We start from the raw sequence: 23799 nt of genomic DNA on the forward strand, positions 1-23799 counted from the left end.
CAATATTAAAAGACAAGGGAGTTAAGAGTGGATGGGAGCAGCCAGAATGGATGTCCAAAGAACTTCTAACCGGGCTAAGATTCAAAAGAGACATGCACAAGAAGTGGAAAAGGGGAGAAATCACCAAAGAAGAATTCAAACGTATAGCCAACTCCTGTAGGGAAAAGGTTCGCAAGTCTAAAGCGCAAAATGAGCTCAGGCTTGCCAGGGACATTAAAAACAACAAAAAAGGCTTTTTTGCTTACGTTGGTAGAAAACGGAAGAAAAAGGAGGCGATAAGGCCTCTGCGAGGAGAAGATGCGGTGATGGTGACAGGGGACAGGGAAAAGGCAAAACTGCTTCATGCCTTCTTTGCCTCGGTCTTCTCACAAAAAGAAATCCATCTTCAACCTCAGCAACATGGAATGGACGAAGGATTGGGGAAAATCCAACCCCAAATAGGGAAACAAGTTGTCCAGGAACACCTGGCCGCTCTAAACGAATTCAAGTCCCCATGGCCAGATCAGCTACATCCAAGAGTATTGAAGGAACTAGCGGAAGTTATTTCAGAACCACTGGCAATCATCTTCGAGAGTTCTTGGAGAATGGGAGAAGTCCCAGCAGATTGGAGGAGGGCGAATGTGGTCCCTATCTTCAAGAAGGGAAAAAAGAACGACCCAAACAATTACCGTCCGGTCAGCCTCACATCGATACCAGGCAAGATTCTGGAAAAGATCATTAAGGAAGTGGTCTGCGAACACTTAGAAACAAATGCAGTCATTGCTAATAGTCAACACGGATTTACCAAAAACAAGTCATGCAAAACAAGTTTGACCTTCTGGCAAACAAACTAGTAAAATGTGGGCTAGACAAAACTACGGTTAGGTGGATCTGTAATTGGCTAAGCGAACAAACCCAAGGGTGCTCACCAATGCGTCGTCTTCATCATGGAAAGAAGTGACAAGTGGAGTGCCGCAGGGCTCCATCCTGGGCCCGGTTCTGTTCAACATCTTTATGAACGACTTAGACAAAGGGTTAGAAGGTACGATCATCAAGTTTGCAGACGACACCAAACTGGGAGGGATAGCTAACACTCCAGAAGACAGGAGCAGAATTCAAAACGATCTTGACAGACTAGAGAGATGGGCCGAAACTAACAAAATGAAGTTCAACAGGGACAAATGCAAGATACTTCACTTCGGCAGAAAAAATGGAAATCAAAGATACAGAATGGGGGACGATGCCTGGCCCGACAGCAGTACATGTGAAAAAGATCTTGGAGTCCTCGTGGACAACAAGTTACACATGAGCCAGCAATGTGATGCGGCTGCTAAGAAAGCCAACGGGATTCTGGCCTGCATCAATAGGGGAATAGCGTCTAGGTCCAGGGAAGTCATGCTCCCCCTCTATTCTGCCTTGGTCAGACCACACCTGGAATACTGTGTCCAATTTTGGGCACCACAGTTGAAGGGAGATGTTGACAAGCTGGAAAGCATCCAGAGGAGGGCAACTAAAATTATCAAAGGTCTGGAGAACAAGCCCTATGAGGAGCGGCTTAAAGAACTGGGCATGTTTATCCTGCAGAAGAGAAGGCTGAGAGGAGACATGATAGCCATGTACAAATATGTGAGGGGAAGTCATAGGGAGGAGGGAGCAAGCTTGTTTTCTGCTGCACTGCAGACTAGGACGTGGAATAATGGCTTCAAACTACAGGAAAGGAGATTCCACCTGAACATCAGGAAGAACTTCCTCACTGTGAGAGCTGTTCGCCAGTGGAACTCTCTGCCCCGGACTGTGGTGGAGGCTTTTAAGCAGAGGCTGGATGGCCATCTGTCGGGGGTGCTTTGAATGAGATTTCCTGCTTCTTGGCAGAGGGTTGGACTGGATGGCCCATGAGGTCTTTTCCAACTCTACTCTTCTATGATTCTGATTCACCCCTTAAAGAACTGAAATTGACAGAAAGCTTTTAAAAGAAAGTTTTCAACACGCACAACCTCTGGTTGCTCATGTTGAGGCTTTCCAAAGGTGTCTCAAATAGTCATATTAACCTGATGGGTTTTCTTCTTTTGGAAAGACATCCACCAGCTTCTCCCGTTTTCCAGTTATTCCTTTTCCTCCAGCTTCGACTATGTGACTCACACGGCTGCTCCTTGCATATACCATTGGGGCCTTCACACTGTTCTTTGGCCACTCATAGCTTTCAGTGGCCAGGCCCATGGCTTTCTTCAAGATGTCCACAACAGTGTGAACTTGAATTATGATGGACTCCTTTAGTGCAGAAGTGACCTAGAAGAAGAAGAGAAATAAATAGGATCATCTTCATGAATCAGGAGAGGGACCTCATCCAAACAACTGAATGATTTTTGAAATCCTCAAAATTTCCTTCAGTGGCTAATACAGCCTATTGGCCTCCAACAATTCTCCACGCCTGATGTGCATACAAAGCTTCAGATTAAGCGTCTAGCCATTGTTACTAAATGGTCAGATACCAAGCCACTGGTGAGAAGGACCATTCTTTGCCAGAGAGGCTAAAAAGCCATGACTCCTCAGAACAAACAAGACTTGACAGGTCAGATGGATATGGATGATAGGCCCGGGCTATGGCGCAGGCTGGTGAGCAGCCAGCTGCAGCCAGCTGCAACAAATCACTCTGACCAAGAAGTCATGAGTACAAGGCCAGCTCAGAGACTGCGTTTGTCTCTGTCTTTGTTCTATGTTAAGGCATTGAATGTTTGCCTTATATGTGTAACTAGCTGTGCCCGGCCACGCGTTGCTGTGGCAAAGTATGGTGGTATGGGAAATAAAGTATTGAGGAATTGGTGGTAGTTAAGGTAAAGGGTAAAGGTTTTCCCCTGACATTAAGTCCATTATAAATGGGTTATATAGCTGTGTGGAAGGGCCTTGAGTCTACACTGCCATATAATCCAGTTCAAATCAGATAATCTGTATTTTATAGGCAGTGTGGAAGATGCCTAAGTGAGGCCTAACTCTGCCAGTCCCCTGGGCTGAGTGGGTTGCTAGGAGACCAAGTGGGCGGAGCTTAGCCTTCTAACTGGCAGCAATTGGATAAAAACAATTATTCCTCTTCCTCTAATTAGGACTTTATTTTTTTTCTTTTTGCTGTATGAACGTGGAGGCATGGATGAGAGGTTGTGCTGCCAAGTTTAGTGTTTCTTAGTGTTTAGGGCCGGGCTGTGGCGCAGCTGGCTAGTAACCAGCTGCAATAAATCACTACTGACCGAGAGGTCATGAGTTCGAAGCCTGGGTCGGGTTAAGCCCCCGACCATTAAATAGCCCGGCTCGCTGCTGACCTATGCAGCCCCAAAAGACAGTTGCATCTGTCAATTAGGGAAATTTAGGTACGCTTTATGCGGGAGGCTAATTTAACTAATTTACAACATCATAAAACTGCCAGCAAAACACGAGGAAAGGAATGAGGAAGTACAGCCACTAGTGGACAGTGAAGCAACAGCTCCCCCTGTGGCCGGAATCGTGATGCTGGAAAAAAATGTTAAATGCCTCTGTGTCTGTCTATATATGTTGTTTGTCTGTTGGCATTTAATGTTTGCCATATATGTGTTCATTGTAATCCGCCCTGAGTCCCCTTCCGGGTGAGAAGGGCAGAATATAAATACTGTAAATAAAATAAATAAATAAATTTCTGGGATGTGTCGTTTTGTTGTTTTGTCCTAGGCCGAAATTTCATTACCCTTTTATATATATAGATGTGATCCGCTCTGAGTCCCCTTCTGGGTGAGAAGGGCGGAATATAAATACTATAAATAAAATAAATAAATAAATTTCTGGGATGTGTCGTTTTGTTGTTTTGTCCTAGGCCGAAATTTCATTACCCTTTTATATATATAGATATGATCCGCCCTGAGTCCCCTTCGGGGTGAGAAGGGCAGAATATAAATACTGTAAACAAATAAATAAATAAATGATTCATGGCTAGACTTTTGGTTTAGTCCAACAAAACATCTTCTTGTGAACTTACTTCCTCCACAGGCTTCTGGAGGGCAGGAATCGTCTGCTCCAAGTGATCCAGACCTTGACAAGCCAAAGTATTTGCCGCTGCAACTGATTTTGAAAAAAAGATACAGAAATTAATATGATAGCAAAGGGAAATAAGAAGATCAATGTAAGTCAATACATATTTCACTGAAGTGCCTGAATGCACCTTTGAGGGCATCATTTGGACAGAACATTCAAAACTGGTGTCTGTGCAGAAGTGTAAACTACAGAGGAAGACCTTTGTGTAAAGGTATCTTGAGGACAATTGTCATGTGCATCTTAAAAGATGACAGCACAATATCTCCTATTCCTTACTATAGAGGCCAGAATCCAATAGGTAACACCTATTGGAAGATATGAGAGGGAAGAGTGGTCCCTTTCCTAGCTTTCAGGTGGTGAGAGGATCTGCAGGTGAAGGAGAAAGTGCTGGCTTTGGACAAGGGTCTCCTTCAGGATTGCCATACTGAAAGTGGAGATGGCTTTTGTACATTTATTGATTATGTAGAGGAGGCAATTTTATTAATGGTTGCTTATCATGGAACTAGGTAGCATCACCTCCTGAAATCCCTCTATTACATGAGCATTAAGAGCACAGGATCCCTTTCCAGTGTTCTGTCTACCTGGTCTCCATTTCAGAGTTTTGGAGCCATATAAAAACTCTGCATTGTTTATATAAGCATTGAATGTTTGCCTGTTACTATGTTGGAAGCCGGCCTGAGTCCCCATGGGGAGATAGGTCCCCAAAGGCCATCTACACAATTTCATAAGAACATAGGTAAGTAAAGGGACCCTCAAAGGCAATCTAGACGGTCTCATATGACCATAGGTAAAGAAAGTGACTTCCAAAAGCCATCTAGATGGTCTCATAAGGCCTTCAGAAGATGAAAGATAAGGATAGGGACCTTCAAAGGCCATCTAGATGATCTCATAAGGTCTTCAGAAGATGAAAGATAAGGATAGGGACCCTCAAAGGCCATCTAGATGATCTCATAAGGCCTTCAGACCATAGACAAGGAAAGGGACCCTCAAAGACCATCTAGATGGTTTCATAAGACCATAGGTATGGAAAGAGGCCCTCAAAGGCTATCTAGATAATCTCATAAGGCCTTCAGAAGACCATAGATAAGGAAAGGGACCCTCAAAGACCATCTCGATGGTTTCATAAGACCATAGGTAAGGAAAGAGGTCCCCAAAGGCCATCTACACAATTTCATAAGACCATAGGTAAGGAAAGGGACCCTCAAAGGCAATCTAGATGGTCTCATATGACCATAGGTAAAGAAAGTGACCTCCAAAAGCTATCTAGATGGTCTCATAAGGCCATAGCTAAGCAACAAGACCTTCAAAGACCATCTAGATGATCTCATAAGACCATAGGTAAGAAAAGAGACCCCAAAAAATTAGGTAGACTTAGGTCAACCCTAAGTCTAAAGTTTAGGACAGGGGCCAGGCCAATGACCTTGGAGGGCCGCATCCTTAGTTTGGGGATCCCTGCCATAGAGTATAGCCATGGGAGATAAAGTGAAATAATAGAGCTTTAATTCAGGAAAGATTTTAAAAGGGGACGGGTGGAATTTACTTGGTGGCAGCAAACTGCAGAGTTCCAAGGAAAGTTTCATCAAACAATATCAGGAAACGGGGTATATAATTTCCCATAATTCCCCAACATAGAATGGCTAAGATGGAATTAAGGAAACACGGCTGCCACTCTCGCATGCAGCTTTGTCCTGGGTCTTCACTTACAGTGGGGTTCTAGCTTCCATACCACAGGCCTCACACTCCATGCAGCCAGAGAGCTGGCACTCTGGAGGCTTCGTTCATAGGCCGCGCATAGTGATCCCACCAGTGGGTGAGCTTCTTTGGTAGTGGCATATGTCTTCTGAAGGCTGTTGCAAGCAGAGTTCACCACTGGGAGGTGCAAGATCCTTTGAAATGCATTATTTTCCTGTTGGGAAACAAAAAGAATGCTTAAAAGAGCATTTTAGCTCACAGCAAGTGGAAGGCAATGGTGTGGCGGATGTTAAGAATTCTTGACTTAAGGAAATGAGATGCAGAGTTCTAACTTAAAATGTTTCCAAAAGTTTATTATTTTGAAAAGGTATGACCTTTAAGAGACCATAACCTTTTAGACAACCAGGAATCTCCATCGCCTTTTGGAAGCGCGATCCTTTTGGAGATTAATTGGCATCCACACTACAGTAGAGACTCATTTATCCAGCACTCACTTATCCAACGTTCTGGATTATCCAACGCATTTTTGTAGTCAATGTTTTAATGCATTGTGATATTTTGGTGCTAAATTTGTAAATACAGTAGAGTCTCACTTATGCAACATTCGCTTATCCAACTTTCTGGATAATCCAAGCCATTTTTGTTGTCAATGTTTTCAATATATCGTGATATTTTGGTGCTAAATTCGTAAATACAGTAATTACAACATAACATTACTGCGTATTGAACTACTTTTTCTGTCAAATTTGTTGTATAACATGATGTTTTGGTGCTTAATTTGTAAAATCATGACCTAATTTAATGTTTAATAGGCTTTTTCTTAATCTTTCCTTATTATCCAACATATTCACTTATCCAACATTCTGCCGGCCCCTTTATGTTGGATAAATGAGACTCTACTGTATTTGGAATAACCACAACCCTTTGTAAAGTATGTTTTTTCTGAGAAGAGTTAAATACTCGTTTGAGTGAATCTTCTCCTTAGTGGTAAATACCCACTAGTATTCATGCAAGGCAACTTAGGCTTCTCGATTGTTAGACTGATATACCTGGTTATCTCTCTGAACTGTTAGGAACAAAGATATGCCAATGCAGAACATATATAGCAGATCTTCGGAAGTATTATTTCAGTTGCCCAAAAAACATCTACTCACCTATAAAATAGTATTGGCTTTTAGATCATGCTCTCGAGAGACCAAAAATAAGTAGTCTTAGTTAAAAGTAACATAGTTGATTTACTTACAAACTTGATCAAACTTACAAATACGATCATCCCAGTTGGAGATGCTAGAATGAATTGAACTAAGGACTAATTGTGGGAACAGAAAGTTATTGCTGCCTCTGGGTGGCACCACTTATTGATTTTCTGCTTTTCCTCAAAACAGCTTCAGGGGAAAACATGCAGTTCTTTCCCCTATTTATAGCTTCTTCCACAAGCAAAATATTTCTGTTCAGCATGTTAGGTAAACGTAAAGGATTTCCCCTGACGTTAAGTCCAGTCGTGTCCGACTCTGGGGGTTGGTGCTCATCTCCATTTCTAAGCCGAAGAGCCGGCGTTGTCCATAGACACCTCCAAGGTCATGTGGCCACTGGCATGACAGAAATATTATTTTATTGTAGAAAAAACTGCTGAGCAAATCAACCATATGCATAGGTTGTGCATATGTTGTGCAAAATCCCCCAAGTTTTGCACTTTTCTGTTCAGAAAATGCTGTTTTATGCTAATTTTGTGCATAGGAAGTTTTGAAATTCAAAGATTCTCATCAGTCTCTTCAGGTTTTTTGGGGGTTTTTTGACAGTTGAAAAACTGGGGAGGCGGGTTTGACCAGTTTTGGGACATTTTAAAAGAATCTTTCTATATTTAGACACAGTTGCTAACTGAGTGAAAGATGTTACTTTAGTCCTTAAAGAAAAGATGCAATAAGCCATGCTCCTGCTAACAATATATATTTTCCTACCAAAGATGGTTCAGCAGGTTAAACCACCAAGCTGCTGAACTTGCTGACCGAAAGGTGAGAGGTTCAAATCCGGGGAGTGGGGTGAGCTCCCACTGTTAGCCCCAGCTTCTGCCAATCTAGCAGTTTGAAAAAATTCAAATGTGAGTAGATCAATAGGTGGGAAAGTAACAGTGCTCCATGCTGTCATGCCAGCCACATGACCTTGGAGACATCTACGAACAACGCCGGCTCTTTGGCTTAGAAATGGAGATGAGCACCAACCCCCAGAGTCGGACACGATTGGACTTAACGCCAGGGGAAACCTTTACCTTCACCTATATGGGTCAAGAGTAAGTTTGGGGGCCACACATATGGATTTTAATATGGGCCATGGATCAGTTGAGGGTAATACTTAGGGGAATGTACAAAAGGATGTAAAGGACAAAGGAAAGGAAAGCAATGTCCAACAACTTAAAATGCAACTATTTGTGCTCACCTTTAAGGCTGGATGGATGTGGAGGGAACCATGCTTAATGTGTGAGCACAGTTCCTTTCAAAATAAGAGTTAAGGCGCAATGCTTACTAAGGTTGTACATTGGTGATCCGTTTCACATCCCAGCCTTCGGTGGGGGCCCCGATCCATTTTTTGGGAGCCTCCTGAAATCGGGAGGGCAGGAATATGTTTTTGCTCTCCAGTGCCAAAAATATATTTTCTATCAGCCCATTATGAGAGGGGGGAGTTCCACCCAGGCTCCCCTTCCCAGTGCGTGCTTTAAGAAGACTTCTTCTTATTGCTAATTCTACTCTAGAGGAGGCACTCATCTGCAGGCCATGGCGGGCACATGCCATCCTGCACACCACACACATACTCTCCTTGGAAAGAGTGTGTGTATATGGCATACAAGTCCAGAGTGCACGCCCCTGTCAGGGACTGAAAAGTACATGCCACACACACACTCTTTCCAAGGAGAGTGTGCGTGTGGCATATAGGATCACCTGCGCTTGCCATGACCTGCAGCTGAGCGCCTCTTGCTGTGTGATGCCGAAAAGCAGGCCAGGAGCCAGGGCCCATTTCTGCTTTGCTTTCGAGTCAAGCTGATCTCTGTAGCAGAAGGCTTTCCCAAAGAAACGGAAAGCACAACTCTAGTGCTTACATTGACCCATGTATAAGTTGACCAAGTTCTGGAGAGTTAATTTTTTATTGAAAATTCTAGACTCACCTAGAGTGTTGTCGAAGGCTTTCAGGGCTGGGATCACACATTTGTTGTATGTTTTTCGGGCTGTATGGCCATGTTCCAGAAGTATTCTCTCCTGACTTTTCACCCACATCTATGGCAGGCATCCTCAGAGGTTGTGAGGTATGGAGAAACTGAAACTGATATTTTCTCCACACCTCACAACCTATGGAGATGCCTACCATAGATGTGGGTGAACGTCAGGAGAGAATACTTCTGGAACATGGTTGCACAGCTTGGAAAACACACAACAACCCTCACCTAGAGTGTTGAGATGTAGGCAAAATGCCCCATTGTGACTTGAGTTGGACACAACTAGACTTAATGTCAGAGAAAAATCTTTACCTTCAACCAAAAGACATTTTAGGAACTATAAAGAAAATGATGAGATTTCCATAGTAAAGTGTAATAATCAATGAAAGATTAATATTTTTACATCTATACACTTACCTTGGGGTTTCCATTCTGCATGACTTTCTTGTTTTTGGCTGCCATCATGAACCATCAGAATGGAAACCAAGTGGGATGATCTGCAAATACAAAAGGGTTACCTACTGCAATGTCTTCTGAAGCTTCTGGAGTCTATCTGCACCTCTACTGTGTGCCTGTCTCCTCTGGTAATGCACTAGAATCTCAACTCTTGGTTAAAGGAAGAATTACCTTGGGCACAAAATATTATTCAAGGAGCAGTCCTAGTTCACCTACATCCAAAGCGCACTATGAACCCAAACAATGATGGATCTGGACCAAACTTGGCATGCATACCCGATATGCCCAAATTTGAAAACTGGTGAGTTTTGAGGGGAATTGGCATGTACATTTTGGAGTTGTAGGTACTGGGATGTATAGTTCACCTGCAATTAATGAGCACTCTGAACTCCACCAAAGATGGAATTGGATCAAACTTGGCACACAGAGCATCCACGGCCAGAAAAAAATACTGGAGGTCTTTGGAGGAAATTCACCTTGATTTGGGAGAGTTGTAGTTCACCTGCATCCAGAGAACACAGTGAACCCAAACACCGATGGATCTGGACCACATACCTGATATGCAAAAATTTGATTACTGAAGGTGTTTGGGGGAACTGACCTTCTTTTCTGGGAGTTGTAGTTTACCCACAACCAGGTAATGATATGAACCAAACTTGGCATACAGAACTGATAATGATCTGAACCAAACTTGGCATACAGAACCCCCATGACTAACTTAACCTACTGGAGGTGTTTAAGGGGACTGACTCACCATAGTGGGAGTTGTAGTTCACCCTACAGCCAGAGAGCACACTGAATCCCACCGAGGATGCATCCAGAGCAAACTTGCCCAACATAACAAACTTTAAGTAGTGATGTAGATTTTCGGTGTTAACCTGGCATGATGTGAATTGTAGTTCACCCACAACCGTATGCATTTTGTACAATTCAAAAACTGACTTTTTCAAATAATCCGGGCAACGCCAAGCTAGTTACATATATATGAAGTATACATGTACTCCTAACTCATATTATATAAAGTAACTTTATGAAGACATCTAGGGCTACTATTTAGGTATCATTTTGCAATAGCAGTATTGGAAAGATACTCACAGACTGCAGAAGTCCAGCTGTCTCCAGCAAAGTGCCAGGATCAGAGACTGTATGGCAGGCACAACCACAGTTCTGACAGGAACAAGTCTTACTCAAGACAGCCACCCTCCGAAGCCCAACCTCCTGGGTAAATGGGTCAAAGAGTCTGCCATGCTTTTGTGCTAACTGGGTAAAAGAGCTCCCTTTGTCCTTATAAAACTCAAATATGTGACTATATTATTGGAAACTAAAGGCTTCCAATGACCAAGAGATCAGGAGTGCTTCTTCAAGAGACACAAACCTGAGTATTGTAAATCGAAGACATGAGGATCATGTACTGTGTGTGTGTGTGTGTGTGTGTATATATGTGGTTAATCAATACCTATATAACCCTGTATAAGTATTAAGTTGTTCTGTAGGTTTAGGTAAAGGTTTGCCCCTGACATTATGTCCAGTTGTGTCCGATTCTGGGGGTTGGTGCTCATCTCCATTTCTAAGCTGAAGAGCCAGCGTTGTCAGCAGACACCTACAAGGTCATGTGGCCGGCATGACTGTTATCTTCCTGCCGGAGCAGTACCTATTGATCTACTCACATGTTTTCGAACTGCTAGGTTGGCAGAAGCTGAGGCTAATAGTGGGCGCTCACTCTGCTCTGTAGATTCGAACCTGTGACCTTTTGGTCTGCAAGTTCAGCAGCTTAGCGCTTTAACATGTTGCACCACCGGGGGTTTTAAAAGTTGTTCTGTAGTTATATCTATTATAACACCGATTTACACAATGCTATTAATATGCACAATTTGATTATTATTGTTTCAATATCATGGGTGAAATACATATAGACGCAAATTGTTCTATCATGGAAAAAAACCAACCATAATAAACATTATGCTGTTACACCCAGGCACCTTTTAGGGTCCGGGTGAACTGCGGGGGCCTTACTTTGAAGCTCAGGAATCCCAGTAATCAGAGTCACTTCAAGTTGAACAATCAAACAAGATTTTATTTTCTCAAAGTCCTTGGGAGACTTGGCACAAATTGTTGAGGTTACAAATACAAATAGTCAACTTATAAAACCTTGCAGATGTTCCTTTCTTGCCTTTCCCCTTAGTTGCTGGGTTAACTTCTTCCAAAGGTGAAGAGATCCTGAGATCCTCTCTACCCTAGCCCTGAGCTGCTATATTTAGAACTAGCTGTGCCCGGCCACGCGTTGCTGTGGCGAAGTCTGGTGGTATGGGAAATAAGGTATTGAGGAATTGGTGGTAGTTAAGGTAAAGAGTAAACGTTTTCCCCTGACATTAAGTCCAGTCGTGTCCGACTTTGGGGGTTAGTGGTTATCTCTATTTGTAAGCTTGAAGAGCTGGCGTTGTCCGTAGACTCCTCCAAGGTCATGTGGTATGACTGCATGGAGTACCGTAACCTTTCAGCTGGAGTGGTACCTATTCATCTACTCTCATTTGAATGTTTTTGAACTTTAGGGTTGGGAGAAGTTGGGGCTAACAGTGGGGGCTCTGTCTGTTCCTCGAATTCAAACCTGCAACCTTTCGGTCCAGAAGTTTAGCAGCTCAGCGCTTTAACACGCTGCACCATCAGGGGTATTATTTTCGTAAGGTTGTGAATATACAATATTTTTGATTGTTTTTGTCTGTTGGAGGGAAGTATGAATGCTGCAATTAGGAAAAATGATTAGCATGTAATGACCTTGTAGCTTTAAAGCCTGGCTGTTTCCTCCATGAGTGAATTTTTTGTTGGGAGGTGTTAGCTGGCCGTGATTGTTTCCTCTCTGGAATTTCCTTGTTTTCAGAGTGGTGTTGTGTGTGATATTTTATGTGCTTCTACTGTCTGTGACCCTCAGAAAACAGAGGATTTGCCAGACTTTGGCGATGGGAATACTTTGTTGGGAGGTGTTAGCTGGCCCTGATTGTTTCCTGTCTGGAATTCCCGTTTTCAGAGTGGTGTTGTTTATTTAGTGTTGTGATTGTAGAGATTATATTGTTGTGTATTACTGCACCACAGTAATTATTTCATCTTACAGTAGAATCTCAGTTATCCAACATTTGGTAATGCAATGTTCTGGATTATCCAATGTAGTCTGCGTTTTAGTAGTCAATTTTTGTGTATTCAGTGTTTTAAATTGTGATACTTTTTCTGTCAAATTTGTTGTATAACATGATGTTTTGGTGGTTAATTTGTATAATGATTCCCTAATTTGATGTTTAATTGGGATTTCCTGAATCCGTTCTTATTATCCAACATATTCAGTTATGCAATGTTGTGCTGGGATGTTTATGTTGGATAAGTGAGATTCTACTGTATATTTATAATTTTGCAAGGAAGGCGTTTGCGCCATCCCCCGGGCCCTGGAAAAGGGTAAATAAGAGAAGAGGAGAAGGCACTCTGTACGTGCTCAGGGGCCAGGCGGGAGGCGTGGCGGGGTGAGGTCTGCCCTTCCCCTTTGCCCCTCAATCCCGGCCCTTCCCCTCCTACCGGAGGTGGCGCCGGTGTGGTGGTGGGTTGTAGGCCAGGCAAGAGCGGGCTCCAGTGGAGGCGCAGGCCTGGGGCGTCGCGGCTTCCTCCCCGCCTCCGCGCTTCCCGATGCCGGCCTCCATGTTCTTCCCGCGGAGGACAGGAGGAGGCCTGAGCAGCGGCGAGGAGGAGGAGGGGAACCGGGCCAGGAAGGCGGGCAACGTGGTGCTCGTCCGCCGCTGCAGGCCCGAGAGGAAGAGAAAGGGGTGGGAAAGGCTGCCCCTCCACACAGAGGGAGAGAGGCAGGACTCCCTTTCCCAGAAGTGCCTGGCGCGGCAATGACAGTGTTGGCGCCAAAAACCAGGAAGGTCCCGAGGGAGGGACCTTTTTGTTTTCCAGGCGAGAGGTGAGGGCAGGGAAGGGTCGGCTTAGGCCCTCCGGGTGTTTTGGAGTAGAACTCCCGATTCGAGGATGGGGAGCTCAGCCTCGTGAGGCGGAGATGTGCCTTCTCCTGCAGAGTCCCTGGCTTCGGCGGTGGAGGAGGTGCAAGAGAGGGAGGGAGGGGAACGGTTCTGTGTGTGTGCGCGCGCGCGGAAAGAGTTGGGAGGACTGTGTTTCTGCGCGTGCGCAGATTGCCTGTTGTGTTTTTTTGGTGTTGTGATTGTGTTTTTTGTTTGATTATGTTGTATCTTACTGGAGGCGGGGATGATGGATTGCGTTGCCAATTTTAGAGTTTGGGGGAGCTGTAGATTTGTTGTTTTGTCCATCGCCGTGATGCCATCACTCTTTTATATATATAGAAGAGCAGATCTTTCCCTATCTAAGCTCAAAGCTAGCTTGGAGACGTAGTTGGAGCTTCTTCCAATGGCAGAGAAATCCTGAGATATTCTCTGCCCCAGTGCTGAGTTACTATTTTTAGAAAGAGCAGGTCCTTCCCTATTCAAACTCAGCACCAGTTTTAAAGGCAGAGGTCAGTACTTACAATGGCTTGTCTGAGCTGGCCTGGCTTGACCACACAAGCACATCTGAGTTCTTTTCTCTTCTGTCTAGAAGACAAAAGGCTTCTCAAAATGGAGATTTCATCCCCAGGAAAAGGGGCGGTCTCAAGAACAAAAGGATACTCTGCAAGCTTTCAGCAGCAAAGGCCTTGCAGAATGGTTACAAATCTCTGCTAATGGCTAACTTTCAGAGTGCTGCAGAGTCTGAAATAACCCTGGAAAAAATGCAAACAGGTGCTATTTCCTACAACTATGAGAAAATGCAAATCAAACCCCTGGGAGACGGAACAAACATTAAACATTAAGTTCAAGTTCACAAAATTGTGAGTTCTCTACAACTCCTCGTTATTTCTTCTTTGGAAAGATATTAAAGTTCAGATTCTGGTTCTTCTATAGAGTGTTATGTAATTAAAGTTCAATCCCATGTTGATTCAAGTAGTTGTAGAAATTCTTGTCAAGTACGTGAAGATGTATGTGGTGATGGCACCTACAAGGGTTACTGGTATTATAAACCTTGTTTCAGGAAAACTCCCCATTCTCAGGTTGCTACTTCATCTATTTAAGATGGTATCTTCAAAGGAATGTACAGACTAGATTCAAAAAGACAACAGAATATGCTATAGATATGCTATAGTAGCACCCAGTAACAGTAACAATAATCAGTGTATGAGATTAATCTTGAGGAGTAACGCTTTGCTCAAAGACTTTCAATAGCTGTGAATCAGCAAGTCTTTAAAATGCGAGAAAAGGACTCATGGAGGAGCGTCCCTTATAAAGATACAGGTTGATTACAAAAAAAACCCAAGATGTACTTTGGACATATAAGATGACATGACTCATTGGAAAAGCCAATACTGCTGGGGAAAGTGGGAAGCAACATGTAAAGAGGGATACTATATTGCAAGGGGCCCTGGTAGCACAGCGGGTTAAACCACTGAGCTGCTGGTTCGAATCCAGGGAGCGGAGTGAGCACCCACTGTTAGCCCCAACTTCTGCCAACCTAGCAGTTCGAAAACATGTGAGTAGATCAATAGGTACCACTCCGGTGGGAAGGTAATGGCACTCCGTGCAGTCATGCCAGCCACATGACCTTGGAGGTGTCTATGGACAATGCTGGCTCTTTGACTTAGAAATGGAAATGAGCACCAACCCCCAGAGTTGGACACGACTGGACTTAATGTCAGATGCTATACAATGGCATCTTTAGACTATAAAGGCCAGGGAATCCAAATTGAAGTTCTATCTTCTCTACTCTGCTCATTAGAGGCTTAGTTTTTGCACAGGCTGTTTTATTTTTATACTCTCCTTCTCACCTCAACTGGCGATTGCCACGAATGTAGGCTGAAAGCTAAGAGCTGTAATGAAGCATAAACCCTTGGGACTGAGTCACTGCTCTCTCCAGACAGCAGGACAAAGGGCAGCAGCCACCGCGGACCAGTTGACAGGGCACTTGGCAAAGTATGCAAGCTTGGAATGCACTGGATTTAATACTTTGGGTAAAAAAAACACAACACAATTGCTCCTTCTCCCACATTGCAGAGGAGAATCGGTAAAACCATTTCAGTTTGCAGATTAATTCACTCCTGCAGGGTCTTCTGCAATCCCCCAAAAAAGTCTGTGGTCCTCAGATGTGGGGAGGAATCTATCCCATTTCCAGTGTTAAATAGAATAGCCGGAATCACTGGGTTGCTGTGGTTTTCCGGGCTGTATGGCCATGTTCCAGAAGCATTCTCTCCTGACGTTTTGGCCACATCTAAGGCAGGTATCCTATGAGGTTGTGACATCTCTTGGGAAACAATCAGGGCCAATTGACATCTCCCAACAAAGGAGTCCCTTAGGCAGGATGCAGCCAGGCTTTGAAGCTGCAAGGCTATTCATTGCTAATCAAAGTGGTCAATTACAACATTCACACTTGCTTCAAACAGACAAGAGTTCTTTCTCTCACCCTGGACATTCCACAAATATATAAACCTCACTTGCCTGGTTTTCAACAGACATCTCAACTTCTGAGGATGCCTGCCATAGATGTGAGCAAAATGTCAGGAGGGAATGCTTCTGGAACATGGCCATACAGCCCGGAAAACTCACAGCAACCCAGAAGTATAAAGCTCTGGAGCTGAATTAGAAACACAGACAACAAACCTTGTGCTCCATTTATAAACAGAGCAAAGAACGCCGTATTCCTCCTTGCCAGTGTAAAACAAATACAGACCCACCTTCCAGTTCAAATGTTTATATCTCTGATGAAAACAATAACAGTTTTATTCAAAATGTTCAAAAATTTAGTTTTTTAAAAAATATTAAAAGGCACATATACAGAAGTCTTTCTTTGCTCCACTCCCAAAGATAATGTGAAGTTGATTTCATACCATACATTACCCAAACTGGGAGCTTCTAATAGCCTTTCCCACAACATTCCAGTATTGTAAACATTACATCTCTTAATAGCAAATTATGGAAAATACAACTGAAAGCAGTGAGACTGCAGATGCACGAAATGTTATTCTTAGGGTATTATTTCCAAACATATTCTGGACAGGACATCTGAGTATTTAGCAGGTTAGGTCTATGGATTCTCTCCCCCCCCCCCCCAAAGTCACAAAGATATTGCCATTTTTACATGTTTTAAAGACATTAATATTAGGGTGTTTGTTTTTTGCACAATAAGATTGGTTTACTCCAGTTCAGAAAATTTATTTTTGCCTCTCTGAAGTAATTTTAGTGGGGGGTTTTCCTAAGTTTTTCTTAAGTTGAGAACCATGAATTAACAATGCTTTATTGTTTTGCAGTACCGTGGCAAACGCATTCAGCAGTAATGTAATCAAGAAGCCGCACACAATGATTACTAATGAACGAACAAGAGGCCGGGGTTGTTGTGCAAATTCCTTTCAGGATAGCCTGCCTCTTTTGTTCCTTTCTGTAGTCCAGATCTGTATTTACAATTTACTTGTTTAAAAAACTCTTGTCACACAACTGCAAACTGCAGTCAATGCCAGGGACTAGCTGGAGGAATTCTAAGCGTTGTAGCCAAAAAGTAACTTTTCCAAGCAATGTCAAAAACACATGCTTAAACGTCTGCAAACTATCTCATACTCTCCTGCCACATACTGGGTTGCTCCTATAGAATATAATGAAAGAAAAGGGAATAATGCAGACTGTGATTCTTCTTCACTGCAGAGAAGCGGTGGAAGACATGTAGCCTTTGGGATATTGTTGAACTGTAATCTCCCTGGAAAGGCCCAGCTTGAGAATGAAGATCTCAATCACTTTTTGCTCATGGTACATACGCACATCTGACTTTACCAAATGCAAAACAAGTTCTGCTGTTCTAAAAAAAATGCCCCAAAGTACATTTTTATTGAAAGCAACAATAGGGTAAAAGACAGCTAGAGGCAAAATAGTTTTTCTAAAGCTTCTCTTCTCCTAAGGGAACATCTCTCTTTTATAAAAGACTGTTAAGAGGTAAAATAGTTTTTTCTCAAGCTTCACTTCTCCTAAGGGAACGTCTCTCTTTTGTTCCACTGTTGTCTCAAGTCAAATATGGTGTTGCAAGTTTTTCAAAAGCCACAACAAACCCCTTGCAAAACAGGGTCAGAGGCAAAGATTTGCTGAGGCAGAGAAGTATGCCTGCTTTCTACGTAATATATATATCTATTTATTACATTGCAACAAATATACATAATAATAATAATAATAATAATAATAATAATAATAATAATACATTTTATTTGTTACCCACCTCTCCTAATGGCTTAGATAAGCTGATGAACAAACAAACAACAAATTAAAGGTAAAGGTAAAGGTTTTTTCCTGACATTAAGTCTAGTCGTGTCCGACTCTGGGGGCTGATACTCATCTCCATTTCTATGCCAAAAAGTCAGCATTGTCTGTAGACACCTCCAAGGTTATGTGGCTGGCATGACTACATGGAACACAATTACCTTCCTGCCAGAGCAGTACCTATTTACTCGCGTTTGCATGTTTTCTAACTGCTAGGTTGGCACAAGCTGGGGCTAACAGCGGGCGCTCACCCCACTCCCCGGATTCGAATTGCCAAACTTATCATGAGCAAGTTCAGCAGCTCAGTGGTTTAACCCGTTGCGCCACTGCAGGCCCGTAAAACTACAAATTGCATCCTACTAAAATCCCTAAAGTCACATCAGACACAATGAATCATAGAATCATAGAATAGTAGAGTTGGAAGAGACATCATGGGCCATCCAGTCCAACCCCCTGCCAAGAAGCAGGAAATCGCATTCAAAGCACCCCTGACAGATGGCCATCCAGCCTCTGCTTAAAAGCCTCCACGGAAGGAGCCTCCACCACAGTCCAGGGCAGAGAGTTCCACTGGTGAACAGCTCTCACAGTGAGGAAGTTCTTCCTGATGTTCAGGTCGAATCTCCTTATTCCTCCTATGCTCAGAAAACTAATCTTGAAACCAGCGATAGTAGATGTGTACAGTTTGGTTTTCTTTGTTGCATAATTCAAGGTTTACATCAATTAGTGTCCACTAGAGATGACCACTGCTTTTGTCCCTAAGCCATTGAATCCAATTTCTAATGAAAGAGGAAGCCCAGTGATCTCAATATGCAAAAAGTCCCTCTGTAAATTGGAACCTGTCAAGAGCAAATCCAAAGTCAATGCTTCATCCTAAGCTGTGGCCTGGCAATGGTGAGGATTCCGACTAGGGAAGAGATCAGGCCACAGATCCCAATGATTCCAGGGTTGGACTTGTAGATCCCAAGCCTATCCAAGGGACTGGAGAGATCACAAAGGTTCTTCACCGTGTCGAGCAGAAGGGGAGGGTGCTTCCTTAGAGCGAGGCAAAGAAACAGGGGAAATGGCAGCAAACACCCAGCTCTGTCATGGCTGCAAGGACTGGAGTCTTCTTTTTCGGGGCTCTGCATCCGCGCCATGTGCTCCATGCGCCAGCAGAGCTCATACAGGTCCTCCGCCAGGTTCAGCATCACTGAATAGTAGTAACACCGGGTAGCCCAATCGCGCCACTTCTTCTTGTCGATGTCTGAGACGAGCCCCACGCTTTTGACCCACAGGACGGTGTCGCAGATAAAGTACATGGCACGGTTCAAGTTGGAGACGGTCAGGCACAAGCGGGGAACTACATTCGACAACTGAGCGGACTGCCGAGCCGCCACGATGGCATGGATCACATTGCCGAGCCTGAACACTGCAAGGGAACCCACAAGTATTGTGACGATGAATTGGTGGAGGCCAAGAAAGGACTGAGAATGACTGAATATCTTAAATAAGAAAAAGAAGAGCTAAACGTATCTACTGCTGCCTGGCTTTTCACAAGCTAATAGTAACCAGAGGTCCTTCTGTATCAGGTGAGCAGTTGACAAAGATTTTACCTCTACTATATCAGGGGCCCATTCCAGCTAAATAATTATTGTGCTGTGATTCCACCTGAACTGCCATGGCTCCATCCTATTCAATCCTAGGGTTTGTAATTTAGTGAGGGATATCTAGAATTCTCAAGCAGAGTTCCGGTGCTTTAGATAAAGGTAAAGCTTTTCCCCTGACATTGAGTCTAGTCATGTCCGGCTCTGGGGGTTGGTGCTCATCTCCATTTTTAAGCCGAAAGAGCCGGCTTTTATTAATTAATTAATTATTTACAGTATTTATATTTCGCCCTGCTCACCCCGAAGGGGACTTAGGGCAGATCACAATGTACATATATATGGCAAACATTCAATGCCATTAGACAAACAACGCACAGACAAACACAGAGGCTATTTAACTTTCCAGCTTCTGGCTTTGTGAGGGTATGCTCGATTCTGGCTACAGGAGGAGCTGCTACTTCATCATCCACTGTGACAACGAGTCCTTTTGATGGAGTACTTCCTCATCCCGCACGCACGGTGCTGGACGTTTTTATGGTGTTGTAAATTAGTTAAATTAGCCTCCCCACATAAAGCGGTACCTAAATTTTCCTACTTGACAGATGCAACTGTCTTTCGAGTCGCTTAGGTAAACAATGAGCTGGGGCTATTTAACAGTCGGCCAGTCAATCCGACTTGGGCTTTGAACTCACGACCTCTCGGTCAGTAGTGATTTATTGCAGCAGGCTACTAACCAGCTGTGCCACAGACCGGCCTCATAAGACACGTCCAAGGTCATGTAGCTAGAGCTGCGTGGAGCGCTGTTACCTTCCCGCCGGAGTGGTACCTATTGATCTTCTCACATTTGCATGTTTTTGAACTGCTAGGTTGGCAGAAGGTGGGGCTAACAGCGGGAGCTCACCCCGCTCCCTGGATTCAAACTGGCGACCTTTTGGTAAGCAGGTTCAGCAGGCTTTTCAGTCAGCAGGTTCAGGCTCCTGGTGCCTTACCAAACGACAAATCCCAGGAACTCATAGGATAAATCCATGTCAGTTACAGTGGGAAAAACAGCACTATTGAGTTGCTGTGAGTTTTCTGGGCTGTATGGCCATGTTCCAGAAGCATTTTCTCATGATGTTTCACCCACATCTATGGCAGGCATCCTCAGAAGTTGTGAGGTCCAGCAATAGGAGGCTTGGAATCTCTCATTTTGCACTGCTCAGAAAGCAACATACTCACACTTGCGGCCTGAGCTCACGTTAGACTCCAGGCGCTTGAGCTTCACGACCACTTGCTCTTGGCGAGGCTTTTGTTCTAACAAATAGCTAAGCAGCATGCATGAATATTGAGTGGCTCTGCAAAAGGGAGAAAACAAACAAACACTGTTCATATCGAAAGCAAGGCAAGCCATTCACAAGAAGGGGAAAGAAAAGGGCTGTGTCTTTCCCCAATGAAGCCAGAGTGAAAATATATTCAGGCAGGAGGCATGAACCAGAGAGAGGAGTTTGGCAATTTATTACAATATTAAGTTGCACAAGTTAGTTTGCTCAATTGTAGGTGGCAGCTCAAGTGATACAACATATAAATGTAAGCAAATATTATGCAGTATGTTGCTCCAGAGAAAATGGGATGGATAATGGCATGGACACCTCCAACTTTAGTACTCAACTAGCTTAAGTCCCTGGCGCTGCCCAGGTATACATTGGTTAAAATCATAACATTGTAAAGCTAAAGTGAGTATTCCTAATAAATAGCATTGCAAAATACGCAAATCAGTCAGGGAAGTATCCGTGGGCAGTGGGCGCGCCTCTAGCAATAGGTTTCGAAACCGAATTCTGGAAATTCTGGAAACGAAGCATCTTGGCGGCGTGTCATTTGTGGCTGTTTTCATTTCCAAAGGCAGCCCATTGCCAGCTAAGAGTAGAATACAGCATTATGCGCAGATCAAATCTATCCAAATGTATCCAATCACTTTGGTACAGGGCTTAGAAAATTGTATTTCATAGCAAAAGAATGCATATACCCAGCATATTTTCCTCCCCCTCGATTCCTGTAAAATTTATTCAGATGGATTTGGTACCTTTTGGAAAAAAGCTGCCCATTTCTATTTACTTGCCTGTCATGCAGTATGCCTTCCGCCCCAAATGTATACAGCTTATTGTGCTAGAAATCATTTGAATCCCCCCTCCCCCCCCAAAAAAAACATGTAAATCCCTGTGTTGTCAAAGGCTTTCATTGCCGGAATCACTGGGTTGCTGTGAGTTTAAGAATACCTGAAGCAGAGCCATCAATAAAGAAACTATAAAACACTAGCTGTGCCCGGCCACGCGTTGCTGTGGCGAAGTATGGTGGTATGGGAAATAAAGTATTGAGGAATTGGTGGTAGTTAAGGTAAAGGGTAAAGGTTTTCCCCTGACATTAAGTCCAGTCCTGTCTGACTCTGGGGGTTGGTGCTCATCTCCATTTCTGAAGAGCTGGCGTTGTCCGTAGACATCTCCAAGGTCATGTGGCATGACTGCATGGAGCGCCGTTACCTTCCCACCGGAGCAGTACCTATTGATCTACTCACATTTGCATGTTTTCGAACTTCTGGCTGTCCCCTGGGCTGAGTGGGTTGCTAGGAGACCAAGAAGGCAGAGCTTAGCCTTCTAACTGGCAGCAATCGGATAAAAACAATTCTTCCTCTCCTTCTAATTAGGACTTTATTTTTGTTTTCTTTTTGTTGTATGAACGTAGAGGCATGGATGACGGCTTGTGCTGCCAAGTTTAGTGTTTCTGGGATGTGTAGTTTTGTTGTTTTGTCCTAGGCCGAAATTTCATTACCCTTTTATATATATAGATTGTATATTATAATCCTATATATATATATATATATATATATATATAATCCCATATTAATGGATTTCGTTGAGAGTCTGTGGCACTTGTAATAGGCTAATAAGAATGGGGTGATTTCATTAAATGATGATTATTTAACTGATTTTATGTATTGCTGATTGTTTTTGTATAGGCATCTAATTGTGCCAGTGTTGTAAGCCGCCCTGAGTCCCTTCGAGTGAGAAGGGCGGGATATAAATATTGGAAATAAATAAATAAATAAACTTATAATATTGATAATATTATAATGTAATACCATATTATACTAATAATAATAATACAATATAATAATATTAATTACAGTAGAGTCTCACTTATCCAACGTTCTGGATTATCCAACGTATTTTTGTAGTCAATGTTTTCAATACATCGTGATTTTTTGGTGCTAAATTCGTAAATACAGTAATTACTACATAGCATTACTGTGTATTGAACTATTTTTTCTGTAAAATTTGTTGTATAACATGATGTTTTGGTGCTTAATTTGTAAAATCATAACCTAATTTGATGTTTAATAGGTGTTTCCTTAATCCCTCCTTATTATCCAACATATTCGCTTATCCAACATTCTGCCGGCCCGTTTATGTTGGATAAGTGAGACTCTACTGTACTTATAATATTGATAATATAATGTAATACCATATTATACTAATAATAATAATACAATACAATAATATTAATTATATATAATATATGAAATGTAATATTACTAATAATATCACTTTATGATGATATAATACAATATGTAGTAATTTATTTATTATTTATTTGCGACATTTATATACCGCCCTTCTCACCCCGAAGGGGACTCAGGGCGGTTTACAAGTATATATACATACATTATATTATACAACTATATCGCAATATTATTAGTAATATTGCATGTAATATAAACATACAATTATAATAGTCAATTATAATTATTATTACATTGTATTACATCATAATATTATTATTAATATTACATGTATATACAATGTATTATAATATTAGTGTAGTATAATATTATTATATATCATTATATCATTAAATTGATACAGGAGACATGGTGGAAAGATGTCTTCCCGGCCCCGCTTTCTTCATTCTGCTCCAGATATAAAACTAGCATAGCATGTTATTTAATGCTTATATTGGGCTATGCTAATAATATATTGTATGTACATTTGAATTGTAAGCCGCTCTGAGTCCCCTTCGGGGTGAGAAGCGCGGGATATAAATGTAGTAAATAAATAAATAAAATAAATAGAAAGTAAACAAATTAAAACCACAAAATACAAAATTAATTTTTTTTAAAAAAAAAACACTCAGCTACAGCCCTGTCATTACCTATAAAGCCCTAAATCAGTAATTCCCAATCTGTGAGTCCTCAGGTATTTTGGCCTACAACTCCCAGAAATCCCAGCCACTTTACCAGCTGTTAGGAATTCTGGGAGTTGTAGGCCAAAATTACCTCAGGAGCCACAGGTTGAGAACCGTCACTCTTGGGCACAAGAGGCGCCTGTGATTGCATAACAGCGAGTGGTGTCGAAGTGGGTTAATTTTGCGGCGTAGACGCCCCAGCCCCCTCCTGGCCCCCAGGATCCCTCACCGAAAGGCCCGCTCCCGGCCTCGGCTCTGGTCGGCGAAGCTCACGAAGGCCTCCATGTCCGAGAGTGAACTT

The 23799-nt window shown here is 42.8% G+C and overlaps 1 protein-coding gene across 5 annotated transcripts in view; it reads right to left on the reverse strand.

Annotated features, from left to right (window-relative positions):
• pex11a (peroxisomal biogenesis factor 11 alpha) overlaps positions 1-23799 on the reverse strand; it is a 31393-nt gene extending 7594 nt beyond the window's left edge. Inside the window, exons 1-6 of one of the 5 annotated variants that reach the window (XM_062963049.1) lie at positions 23728-23799; positions 20502-21176; positions 9347-9426; positions 5737-5938; positions 3977-4059; positions 2028-2265 (exon numbers count right to left, since the gene is read on the reverse strand). In XM_062963049.1, coding sequence (XP_062819119.1) covers positions 2028-2265; positions 3977-4059; positions 5737-5938; positions 9347-9394 — 571 coding nt within the window. In that variant the 5' untranslated portion in view covers positions 9395-9426; positions 20502-21176; positions 23728-23799. Of the gene's footprint in view, positions 1-2027; positions 2266-3976; positions 4060-5736; positions 5939-9346; positions 9427-10480; positions 10979-17246; positions 19109-20501; positions 22089-23727 lie in introns of those variants that run through there. The other 4 variants (XM_062963050.1, XM_062963048.1, XM_062963051.1 and 1 more) reach the window with 4 other exon arrangements.

This window comes from Anolis carolinensis, unplaced genomic scaffold (genome assembly GCF_035594765.1).
Source record: "Anolis carolinensis isolate JA03-04 unplaced genomic scaffold, rAnoCar3.1.pri scaffold_11, whole genome shotgun sequence".
NCBI lineage: Eukaryota > Metazoa > Chordata > Lepidosauria > Squamata > Dactyloidae > Anolis > Anolis carolinensis.